At 43.7% G+C, this 13,405-nt stretch overlaps 1 protein-coding gene across 2 annotated transcripts in view; it reads left to right on the top strand.

The window, feature by feature from the left end:
* LOC146823002 (enoyl-CoA delta isomerase 2-like) overlaps positions 1 to 13,405 on the top strand; it is a 995,794-nt gene that overhangs the window by 267,756 nt on the left and 714,633 nt on the right. For both annotated transcript variants that reach the window (XM_085607191.1, XM_085607190.1), the window contains one exon: positions 10,545 to 10,730. In XM_085607191.1, coding sequence (XP_085463317.1) covers positions 10,545 to 10,730 — 186 coding nt within the window. The remainder of the gene's footprint in view (positions 1 to 10,544; positions 10,731 to 13,405) is intronic.

Here is a 13,405-nt window from a genome sequence, read left to right as displayed (position 1 = left end):
CTGTCTGAACCAATGTTCATTATGTAGAAAGTTATTGCCCTCACGGACGCATCTAGTGAGGTCAAAAATCATTTCGGTATGGTCGAATAAGGCAGCATTCCTGGCAGAGATTGTAGAGGGAAGAGCCTGGAGGCCCTTTCCCAATGGATTGCATGTGTGCATGTGGGAGTTTAAGGCTTGGCAAGGGGTTTTAAATGCCAAGTCGAAATGGCAGTGGAAACAGGACACACAGGCTCTGCAATGGCAGGTCTGAGACATGTTTAAGGCTACTTGATTGGGTGTTAGAATGAAAATGTTTCGCTGTGTTGATTATGTATTCTATGTAAGTTGGTATTCGCTGTACCATTTTATGTTTGCCAGCCATTTTGAACCATGAGAGAAACTAATCTTTCCCTTCCTGAAAAAACAGCTTTTGGTAAGTCTTGTTTCTCCTAGGTTGGGCCATGCTTTCTTTTGTCTATGAATAGACTGTTCTTATTAGCACATACTTTTCCCACTAGATAGAGGCCTTCTCCCACTAGTCTAGCGATGGGCATGGATGGAGCAACATTGAGTAGTAGATAGTGTATGCCCAGCCTCAGGATCAAAACGTATCCTCCCGTACTTCTTTGTGTAGCTGCATCTGCCTGGAAAATTCCATTGTGGGCGTGCCTTCATTGAGTCTGAATCATACATAATGTATCACCATGTTTGCTGATGTCAGTCCCTCTGCAGCAATCCTAAGAGAATGGGCAGACTGGGCTCCGCTCGAGTGTATCTGAATAAATATATTGGTTTGTATTCTCTACTGTCTGACCGACTCTTCATTTGTGTGGGAGGCTGAGAGGTGGTCGTGAGTGACCCGGGTGACCCTAATCAGTTCACTTCCTTCAGTTGGTGCCCAAACAGGGACCCCATTGGGTAGTGACCTACTCCCCCCTGAGGACGGGTGGGGAGGTCGAGGCCATCATCGGAACAGATGGGTGGATCAGGGATCCCTGCATGAGAGAGTTCTTGTACTCGCAGCTGCCCCTTCTGTCCTGCCGGATGGTGTCTCGCTCAGTGGTCATCCCGACTGATGTCCTGAACAGCGAAACTCTTGGATCAGACCGTTTGGTCTGAAGAGTCCGCAGTGGAGAATAAATTAGTTTGACCTGCATACATCAGGTGAGTTTGTTTTGGTTCTTTGTGGATATGGTACCATTTTGGTTTGTATTTGGGTGAAAAGTATTTTCAAATACTTTGCCGGCATAAGTAGTGAATTTGTTTTCTTTTGAGAAAGCCTGGAATAAGTAAACTGGTTTCTTTGTGCTGTCATTGTTGTTCTGCTGAAGCTCGACTGGAGAAAAGTCAGCCGGTGTCTCCAGAAGGAACGCCAAATTTTGATATGTATATGAAGCAAGGCCTTGGCTCTATTATGTTTAGTACGCTCTGGCAAAAATATACGAGGGACAATGCCGAATTCCAGTGCCCTTTGATGGGCAATTTTGATGAGCAAAAGATCGAGTATTTATAAGAACACTTGTTTGAGAAATGAAGTAGACAGTCTGTGTTTGACTCCCTTAGAACGTGGCAAAAAGCAGCTGAAAAGAGGCGAATGAAAGCAGATAAAGAGGCCCGGAAAGGGAGAATGCAGACGTTGACTCAGAAGGCAGTAGCATATGACAGGGAAGAGCAGTAGAAGGGTATTGAATGTGAGCATACAAGATTTTGATTACAGATTGATAAATCTTATGTGGCCCAAGAAGAAAATGATACTTTTGTGAAAGAATTGTTAGATACTCGACCCCCACCTCCATATGCCCCTCAGAGGATATATTCCACTATTCCCTCGCAGTCCCAGCCACCTGTTCCTTCTGTCTCTGCTGTTTCTGCTTCTGCTACTGTTGATCAGACTGCTTTGGCCACGGCACCTCCTGTCCTTTCTTTGTCCTTGCCGTCTATGGCAACTATGACTGTTAGTACTCCTGCCACACCTATTGTTTCAGCGTCCTATTCCCCAGCTCTTACACCTGAGACGCAGCCAGCAGCGACGTTACCACCTGTTACTTCCGTTGCTACTCCCACTCTGTTTTTTCATCCCCCGACATTACTGAGTAGTGGGGCACCAGTACATAGATTTGAGGATAGAGACTGGACGAAATGTAAGGAACGTCTGTGGCTGTTAGAAAATCTTATGTGGCAGATGAAGAGAATTTTTGCGGAACAATGCGATAGTTAGAGCCTTTTATACAGCAGCATGCTGTTAAGCACATGTCGGCGACTTTGATTGGTCTTTGGCAGCAGTGTTTTGAATCAGAAGTGCCTAAAATTTAGATATTAGAGATTGTGTGTATGTTAGTGATTTGAGCCCAGAGCAAGTTTTCAGTAATGTCACAACAATGATAGCCTATGGGGAAGATTGCATGAGAACAGTCCCCAGACGGCGACTCAGTTTCCGATGCCGGAGGTTCATCCTAGATACCACCCAGAATTACCAGAAGTGCAAGATGGTCACGGTAAGTTATAAGGGCCAAAGAAGCGGCTCGTTTTCAGGAACAATGGGTTTACACTCAATGGAAATGGAGTGAAGTTTTATCTCTTAAGACTAATTTTCTGGATCCTAAGAAGAATCCAAATGCATATTATAAATAATTGACTGAAGCCGCCTCTTCCACTGTGATGACTCTGGTTGATATTGAAATGTTTTTTGGTCTTCTTATTTCGGTTGATATTTGGAGACAGGTGCATACTCAAGACCATGTTGCAGAATTGGGGGGTACGTGGGACCAAATTAAAGTATGGGATCAGGAACTGAAGCCAGGTTGATAAGCCTGGAGCAGAGATACTTCTTTGCCAGGCCATATCATTACATATATGCATTCTCTTATTCCACCGAGGAAGGTTGATTAGGGCAAGTTAACGGCTTGTCGCCAAAAGAAAGATGAGTGTCTGATTTTTTCACTTGGTTTGAAGATATATTCCTGGATTACAGTGGGCAGGATCTGTCTGTTGAGGGAAATGTTCAGTTGTTTGGTGATAGATTTTTTTCTAATTTGCTTCCTGAGATTGCAACTCGATTGCAGGCTACCGAAAGCACCTGGTCCACCTCTCCCCCTTCTGCTATTTTGAATATGGCACAGTACTATGAGCATAGGGATAATGAGGAAAAGGAGAGGACAGAGAAAGCATAAGGATTTGAAGAGAAAGGTGTTGTTACAACAGGCTTTTAGAGGGAATGGTAGCGGACGTGGTGGTCCTGCTCGACAGCTTCCATGCACTAGTAGGCAGCCACCAACTACACCTTTGAGTCCCAATCAGTGTGCGTATTGTAAAGAGGAGGGACATTGGCATAGCGAGTGTCCTGTGCTTTTGCAGAAGGTGGCAGTCCCTAAAGGACGAGGTGATGGGGAAGGCAGGGCTCAGAACACTGCAGCCTCACAGGGTCGTTCTGATAATAATTACTTTGATGACCCTTGGGATGGACAGTTCTACCACGATGATTACGATGTGGATGAAGTGACAGGAATGTCTTACAGCTAGGACAGCCAGGGACCGAGTGGGAGACCAGTTCCGATACCTGTGGGCCAGCGTTTTCCTTATGTAACAGCGGAGCTGCAAGGTTCGACTAAGGAATTTTTGGTGGACACAGGTGCAACAAAACTAACCCTGGGCGTAGCTTGCGTAATAGCACTACACGTAGCTACGTGAAGTAAACTTTGAACTACGCTCAGCTATGCAATTGCGTAGTGCGTAGCTGTTGGCACTGTGTGCTTGTCTGCTCTGTGCAATAATTGCAAACAGCATCTTGCACAGTGCAAATTATGATAAAATAAGTTTGTCTTTATATGCTAAAATGCATATAGTCATTTCACAAAAGTGAAAATTATAAATGAGCAAGCAGTGAGAGAGGTGATGATTTTGGGATCCTCCCTAATCTAGTGAGAGAACCAATCAGATGCCTTGAAAACAAAAAGCACATCTTGTTGAATGATTCGGTGGTGGTCCCATCCTCTTAGGCACAGCACAGTTCTGTGCAAAAATACAATTCCAAACGAAGGCCCTGCAAAGCATAATATTTGTAATAGCCCTAACCTTCTCATTTTTAAGTGGTCACCCTCAGATTCTCTTGATGACCATGAAGATGTTTATCGTTTTGTGATTGACTTGCGTGAAGTTAATAAAATAGTGATTCCTCAGTTTCTGGTGATTCCTGATATCACCACTCTTTTGACAATGATTCCCTCTTCTACTAAATTATTTTCTGTCATTCATTTGAAAAATGTGTTCTTCAGTATTCCTATTCATCCTGATAGCAGATATCTGTTTGGGTTCACCCCAGATGGTAGACGTTTTAGGTTCTGTCGGGCTCCTCAAGGCTATGCAGAGAGTCTGAGTATCTATAGTCATGCATTGAAAGGTCAGTTGGATTCCTTGTCTCTCCCCATAGGTAATGTATGGCTACAGTATGACGATGACTTGCTCATTACTTCAGATACAGAACAAGGTTGCAGAGACAGTACAGTTAAATTGTTGTTGCATTTAGCTCAGCATGGCCATAAAGTATCCATTTCAAAATGTCAGTATTGTCGATAGGAGGTCACCTACTGTCGAAAGAGGGTAGGAGATTGACCTTGGAGCATATTAGTACCAAATGCCAGTTCCCCAAACCCAGAAAGATGTATGCTCTTTTATAGGTATCATCTCCTACTGTCGTCAGTGGATACCTGACTATTCCATACTAATGAAGCCCCTGCTTGCAGTAACTATAAAAAAAGGGCATGTACCTTTACCTTGGGCGTCTGAATGTCAGCAGTCTTTTGAGCAACTAAAAACTGCGCTTTGTTCAGCTCCAGTGCTTGTTACCCCTAACTACACCAAATCCTTTGTATTATATGTTCATGAGATGGCTGGTTGTACAATTTCTATTTTAACACAGAAATTCAGAGATGAGCAACGGCTTGTGCTTATTTCTCTGCTGTGCTTGATTCTGTCGCACAAGCTCTCCCGAGCTGTCTAAGAGAAGTCGTGGCCAGGGCTGTCTCGATAAGACAATCGGCTGGACTTGTACTTGATACTGACCTCACAGTAATGGTACGCCATGCTGTGGATACCCTTTTGAATAAGACAAAGACACAGCGCCTCACCATTGTACCTCTGACAGGTTATGAATTAACACTGTTAGCAAAACACATCACGATCAAAAGTTGTGCCACTCTGAACCTAGCCACTTTACTGCAACTCCCTTCTGAGAATGAGGAGATGGATAAACATGATTGTATCTTCCAGAAAGAAGAAGAGATGAAAGGACGGGTAGACTTGACTGATGTTCCCTTATCTGCCCCCCAATGGGAACTATATGTCGATGACTCTTGTTTTAAATCACCAGATGGCACTAAAACTGCTGCATTCGCTATTACTACGCAGCCTATGGTAGTTGAGACATCACAAGTTCCCTATCAGTCGGCCCAAGCTGCAGAGCTTGTTCCCCCTAATACGAGCTTGCGAATTGAGTGTGGGACTGGTTGTCAATATTTATACTAACAGTCAGTACGCCTTTGGAGTAACGCACAACTTTGGGTGACTCTGGGCAGAGAGAGGGTTCCTTACTTCGCATGATGCCACGATTCAAAATGGGCACCTTATATTAAGGCTTTTGTCTGCTTTGAAACTCCCTAAGAAATTAGCAATAGTAAAGTGTAGTGCCCATTGGAACGTCACTGACGATGTAGGTAAGGGTAAAGTTTTTGCAGATCAGACTGCTAAGGTAACAGCCCGGACTAAAATGAAAAGATTGTTTGTAGCAGGTCCCGCTAGGTGGGTGCTTGAAATCACCATGTTTGAGGATACACTTGAGAACGTGAAGGATCTACAAAGTGAGGCCACAAGAGAGGAATTAGCAATGTGGCAAGAAAGTACAGCACAGTTGAATGACAAAGGATTTTGGATTGATAAGTCAGGGAAGCAGAGATGGATGTTGCCAAATGCATATGTTCTTCCTGTAGTCATGATGGCTCATCGCCCAGCCCATATTAACGCTAAGGGTATTTGCAAGTTGTTAGACCCTGTATGGCAGAATGATAAGTACTGCATGGTGTGCATGATGCACAATCCTGGGAAGGGTACTCCCACACCACCCGGTAATTTTGCACCACCCACTTTCCCTTTTGAGGTCATCCAGATAGACTATATAGAATTAGATAGGTGCAATCATTTGAAGTATGTTTTGGTGGTTGTTTGTGCATTCAGTAAGTAGGTTGAGGCTTATCCCACTAAAGATAATACAGCCATAACCGACTGCAAAGGTACTCCTAAAGGTGTTCTTTCCTGGTTTCGGCCTGCCCTGTTTGACCTGGAGTGATAATGGAAGTCATTTTAATGCCAAGGTCTTTCAGTTAATTTGTGATGGTTTGCACATAAAGCAGAAGTTTCATGCGGCAAATCACCCACAGTCAGCAGGTTTGGTTGAAAAGTACAATGGTACTCTCAAACTGAAATTGACAAAGATTCAGGAGACAACAGGGTTACAGTGGCCAGATGCTTTACCTTTAGCTCTTTTGTTGACAAGAACAATAGAACATTCTAGGACAGGATTGCCACCGTACATGGTTGTTTTTGGACGCCCGGCAAATGTCTGAGACGTCCTGCGACTTCGTCGGTTCTCTGATATTGAGTACCCCTTGTTAATTGATTAACTGTGCCCGCTAACTGAAAATGTGTGTTCCATTCATCAACAGGTCCGTGAGTCCCTGCCCGCTACACCAAAGGGAACCGCACATGACATTCGGTCTTGGGATTTTATACTCATCAGAAACCTTCAGCGGAAGAAGAGTTTTTTTAGCGGCGCTGGAAGGGACCGGAACAGGTCCTTCTGGCTACACGTACTGCAGTCAAGGCCTCTGGCTGAAAGAATTGGGTGCATGGTACTCATTGCAAAAGGGTGCCTCTGCCTTTGCCTTATGACCAATGGATCAAAGACAGAGTAGCGGACTCTGAGTGCGAGACGGTGCCTCAGTTTGTTCCCTTCAGTGACGCTAAACTGACCTGGACGCAAATAGATGCAGAGAATGATGAAGTGCTGAATGCAGCAGTTCCACCGGAGATACGAGCTACCCAGGACCCCCGTTTCATTGATCCTTCTGTGTCTCTGGAGTCAACAGGTACAATCTGCGTCCTCGGCTGAGGAATAGTGCTCCAAAGGAGAAGTCAGATTAGCCAGGGATGGACTGTGTAAGTTAGGGTGTACTTTTCTGTAGTACCAACGGAGTAAGTTTAGGGTGATGTGAGATTGGTGCTCTGTTTTGACATCGGACAGGATAGATTGAACATGCTCCCTTTGAGGGGGGTGCATTATCCTGATTGGCGTGGGATACACCGTGAGCTTAGGACAGAGCAAGCCCCACAGCCGGTGCTCAAGAGGGCCAACGTATCGATGAACAATAGGAGACTGTACCAGTGAGGCTCTGATGGACACTGAGGACTGTTGGATTTCTTTCCTTGCTTCATAATGCATCCCTTTGGCCGGCCTATTGATGAGGAGTAACAACGATTTGCACCACCGTGTTTAGTACGAGGTTGTGCGACAAAGAGTAAAATAGTTTGCATATTAATTGTTGTGATTGCCATAGTGGCAATATTTGGAATATCCTGGTTTCTCGAGGAGACATTTCCTGTTCACACCTTGGTAGGTACAACCCCACTACCCCTGAACACATTTTTGTTTCTCTAGCCCCACACAAAGCAGTACACAGGCAGTCTCACACGGACAATGTATTTATACAAATGTTGCATCATGCTCATAACGTGTCCAATACAACTAATTGTTGGGTTTGTGGTTTGCTGCCCTCGGTCACTCATAAGAGCGACAATTTGTTGTTTATACCATTGTCATATATTGGCAGCTGCAAGGGTTGGTATGAATTGTTTCAACTGGTGTACTTCCAATTTCATCTTTCTACTTTGGATATAACATCCACTGATTCTCACACTGCAAATGAATATTTGCGCTTCTACTAATGGTTTACCCCCATGGGATGGGCAGGACAAGGTAATCTGGGACAATGTCCTCAAAGTCCTATTTGAAAACGAACCATAGAGTTAAGGAAAATGCCTTGTTTCTAATGGAAATGTCTGATTTTTAATGGTTTAACACCTCTAAGTACTTGCAATCCTTCAGAGGTCGAAATATTACCGACGATAAACTGATACCTGTGCCAGTGGTCAATAAGACAGCTAATTTTTGTGTCCAGGGGACTGGGGAGATAAAGGTGGGTGAGAATAAATGAAATTTCACCTACAAGCTGAATATGATTAATAGTCCGCTTTTGATCCCACTTCGTAATGCCTATTTTGTCTGTGTCACAGCCTCACGTCTGGCTCCCAAGTGGATGGTCAGGCACATGTTATCTTTCCTTCCTTTTCCCCCCTGTATATGTTGCCTCGTCTAATTAACACAAAACTCATCGGGTGCAACGTAGAAGTGCATTCCCAGCCCGAGTAAGAAGAGTTATTGACACAAAGGATATAGATCAGACAGACACTACAGCACATCAATTTGGAGACGCTGTCAAGGGCCGGCTACCTTTTTGGGGTCCCATGGCAAATAGCCTTCAAGTTTGTCAGTTAACAGTTGTTGAAGCAGTAATTAATACAACTTCTGGGATACTGACGAATGTCACTGCTGAGATCCAGGCTACGAGATTAGTCACTTTGCAGAACAGCATGGTGCTAGACGTTATCCTTGCAGATCGAGGAGGGGCCTGTTGCAACATAGGCAGCAGCTGTTGTGTTTCCATACCTGATAACGCTCCCATTGTTTATTCAGCTATCAGAAATTATATAGGATACCGGCTGAGATACACCAAGAACCATGTACTTAGACACTGTTGGGGAGGTTGTCAAACACATTAATATCTTGGGGTTGGAAGATCCTCACTTTCTTGGCTGTGGTTGCCGGTATTTTCTTTACCTGCTGCCTCTGTATAGACTGTCTCCCAGCATGTTGCTCCCATTGCATCAATGTTCTCATCCCCAAACAGAAAATATCAGTTCATGATACCAATGCCGCGATTATGCTACAAAAGGATATTGATGATTTGATGCAGATAGAGGAGGGTGTTTTTGAGACTTACTGAATATCTGAACTACTCTTCATAGTGATGTTTCTTGCCCATGGAAATGTTATACTTTCCTTGATTAACAACATAAAATGGTTGGCTCATGCTAAAAGGGGAGTCTGTTAGAATGAAAATGTTTTCGCTGTGTTGAATATGTATTGTTCTATGTAAGTGAGCATTTGAGGCACCATTTTATGTTTGGCCGCCATTTTGAACCATGATCGAAACTAATCTTTCCCTTCCTGAAAAAACAGCTTTTGGTAAGTCTGGTTTCTCCAAGGTTAGGCCCTGCTTTCTTTTGTGTATGAATACACTGTTCTTATTAACGCATACTTTTCCCACTAGATAGAGGCCTTCTCCCACTAGCCTAGCAGTGGGCACAGACGGAGCGACTTTGAGTAGGAGATAGTGTGTGCTCTGCCTCAGGATTGAAAGTTATCTTCCTGCACTTCTTTGTGTAGCTGCATCTGCCTGGAAAATTCCCCTGTGGGAATGCCTTCATTGGTTCTGAATCGTCCATAATGTATCACCATGTTTGCTGATGTCAGTCCCTCTGCAGCATTCCTAAGAGAATGGGCAGACTGGGCTCTGCTCAAGTGTATCTGAATAAATATATTGGTTTGTATTCTCTACTGTCTGACCGACTCTTCATTTGTGTGGGAGGCTGAGAGGTGGTCGTGAGTGACCCGGGTGACCCTAATCAGTTCACTTCCTTCAGTTGGTGCCCAAACAGGGACCCCATCGGGTGAGTGACTGCGCAGAATGGGCTCTGCTCAAGTGTATCTGAATAAATATATTGGTTTGTCGTGAGTGACCTGGGTGACCCTAATCGGGTCACCTCCTTCATGGGTGGCACAAGCATTGCTGCAGCCCCACTAGTAGCATTTGATTTACAGCCCCTGAAGACATGTAGTGTACTATACTAGGGACTCTGGAGTAAATTAAATGTGCCAATTGTGGATACATCAATTAAACCAAGTTGAAGAGAGGGAGAGCACATGCTCTTTAGCGCTGGCTAGCAGCAGCCGTGGCCCATGTAGGTAGAGCAGTGGGCCGGGTGGGTTGGGGATTTTGACAGACAACAACAAGGAAAGATCTATTATTTATTAAAATTTACGTTGAAATCCCCCCCCCCCCCCCACAACACACACACACCCGGCCACACTGCTCCACCGCTCTACCTGCACAGGCTGGCTAGCAGTGGTAAACTGCTCAGAGTCCTAAGTCAACAAAAAGAAATCAGCAAAAATATGAAGCAAGCACTCAAAGTTTGGGGAAGACCACCCTATGGCTGTCAGGTCTAACAAGAAACTGCCTTGATATTTAATCTACACTTCACATGTTGTTACTTTAGATCTGAAGTGAGTCGCACATGTCTTGAAGAGTTTAAGTGAAATTGATAAGGAAAACAATATCCCCTTTCAGTTCAAATATTACTTTTTTCTGAATTTCTGTTTTCCTGTTTTTTAGGGAAAAGCCCAGCAGGATGGTGTGCATAATGTTTCCGGTTGGATGGCCTCAGACTCTTCAGGGTCGGAAACAGTGCGTTCTCCGAGAATCCAGCATAAATATGAAACCATACAGGTTTCCACTGAAGACAACATCACTACGATAACGTTGAACCGTCCAGACAAGAAAAATGCCATTGACATAACAGTAAGACGCCAATTTAACGGTTTCAGTAAATACAAGTAAACGGTTCAAATTGCATCAATTTAAAACTTTATAGACTTTCATACGAGAAGAATAAATATAGATTGTAAACTAAAATTACAAATACTGTATGCAACAGATTATGGTTTTTAAACAGAAGTGCCAGTGCTAAAAGGAAGAGCTGTTGAAACCACATGGAAAGAGGTAGGCAGGTGATAATGGAGAATGCATCTGGATATCTGGGACAAGCAGATATTTATGAAAGACCGTGCAATTTGAGATCCTGCTGCAACAATAAAAAGGTACTCTTTAAATCGTTTACGTATTCCTTGGAGCTAGGACAGCACGTAATCAAAGATCTAGAAATCGAAATAGAATTAGGGCTACTTAGGGTCGGAACAGGACAAAAAACATAGCCCAGAGCACCAAAACAAAAGTGGTCCCCTTAATCGAAATAGATAGCTAACAAAAAGAGTTAATATTAGGGAAATCAACTGCAAAAACGGCCTACTTACCTACCCCAAAACCACTATTGGTGCCTTTACATTTGCCTCAGGCACAGTATCTCTGTTACAGGATGTCTTATGAGTTACAGATAAAAAAGCTACCTAATAATTGTTTAGATATGTAAAAACTCCACAGTCTTGGCCCAATCACCATGGCAGAACATTTCCTAAAGAAAATATTTTAAATGAAAAATATTATCTGGAGTCGGGGAGAGCAATGGGAGAGTTAGGGTGAGTCAGGAAAAAACTTGATTATTTTATATAAAAATCATAAACATGGCTCACGAGGCCCATCACCATGGCAAGAACATTTTTGGAAAAAAATTGTTAAATGAGAAACAATATCTGGTATGGTAGCCCTACGGTGCCCATTGGAAGGGTGATAGAGCAAAGGCAAGGCCGTCCAAACTCGACTAAACACCTTAAAAAGAATAACCATTTGCGTGGCCATGATCTGGAACATTGCAGTCGACTTTTAACATATGCTCTGCTCAGTAGAAAGGTTGAAGGCGAAAAAGACTGTAATTAGCTCAAATATCATCTCAGAGCTGGCAGCATTATGCCCCACTGCTAGTGGGGACTAATAACATGCAAAACCGAAGCAAATTAGAATCTGCCACCCATTGGAAAACAGCGGATGAGGATAAACAGCTGAGCCTAAAACAGTGTGGGGTGCAAGTAATGTCCCAGACGTTGAACCCTGCGGCATTCTGAGACGCCAAGTTTAAAGGACTCTCCCCCTCAGAAAAATCGGCCGATAAAGAAGGAGGCCCAGTGGGTCCCAAAAGGACCGTAACCTACAGTGTTTGCAGGGGAAAGCTTTAAAAGTGATAGAAAATGGTTAAGAACCAGCCATCACACACAGGCACTGGTTTCACTAAACAGTAGATGTACACACAGCTTTGCAAGGAAGGAGAATCTTGCGGAACGAGTAGAAAATTACTTTCTGATGCTCCCGCTGGTTTCACAAAATGTAGATGAGTGCAAGGCTTGGCATGGAAGGGTGAGGCAGGAGAACTAAAATAAAATGGCTTCTTAACACACAAACTGGTTTCACAAAATGGCTGACAAGGAGGAGGCATGAAGAGTAAAGAGGAAATGGTGCCTATTGCTCCCGCCTCCCACCGCCAACCAACTCATGCAGGATTGCAGGGCAAATATTGTACAGACATATTTACCCAATATTGCTTAGCCAATTGCCATGACCATCCACCACTAGTAAAGAAACTGTGAGAATGTCCATGAACAGCTCAAGCACATGGAAACTGGATGAACATCCAAAAGCCCCTGTCACATTTACATCCATGGTAAATTAGACTTTTAAAATTTACAGAATATATAGACTATTCACCAACCTAACACACACACATAAACAAACACGTTTGTCAAAATAGTGGGTGAGCATATGGCAAGAAATAAGAAGACTGAAAACAAAGAAAAATGGCAGCCTGTGAAAATATTGCGCATATTACGATGCGGTTCCATAATATGAGTTATGCTTTCTAGTATATAGAGAATGGTTGCAGAAAGATGGACATTCCATAGTTATTTAAGGGGAAAAGCCTATGTCACAGGTGCTACTAAAACTGGAATTCATGGCATGAAGGCCAGTTTATGAATCAGTTGCGGTATTTGACCAGGTCAGTGACCAAAAGTCCATCATGTTTCATAAAAATTCTAAAGGAGAGCCAAATGGATCTCAAATGTCTCCAGTAGTAGTGTGGTAAACTTCTCAAGTGCCTGGATAGACCACATCTTTCCCCACCACACAATTAAAGGCAGAATGGCACACTGTTTTAAGAACTGTGCAAGGGCCACTCTGGCCGACACCAGCAGCTGGGTGATGAGTTTCCCCCATGGGGTAGTCAATGGATAGACAGTGGCCTCTTCAGGGTTGCCCAGGAGGAGCATTAAGGAGTGTAATGAGAGAGAGATCCCAAACATTGCCCTAATCTGGAAACAAAATGGCAGACCAGTAATGTTAAACATGGGTACAGGACCACCACATATGGAAAAAGTGCCCCCTCGCCACAATTTTTCTAGCAAATCTCAGGGCTCATTAACATCATGTGTAATTGTGTCAGGGAGAGGTACCACCCAGTAAGGAGCTTATAGGCATTTTTCGTGTGTGTTGTGCATTTGGATGATGTAGCAGCCCTCAGACACATTTTA

The sequence above is a fragment of the Triturus cristatus genome, chromosome 5_2, assembly GCF_964204655.1.
Source record: "Triturus cristatus chromosome 5_2, aTriCri1.1, whole genome shotgun sequence".
Taxonomy (NCBI): domain Eukaryota; kingdom Metazoa; phylum Chordata; class Amphibia; order Caudata; family Salamandridae; genus Triturus; species Triturus cristatus.
The sequence above is the reverse complement of the archived record's forward strand: the minus strand, read 5'-3'. Positions and strand labels throughout refer to the sequence as shown.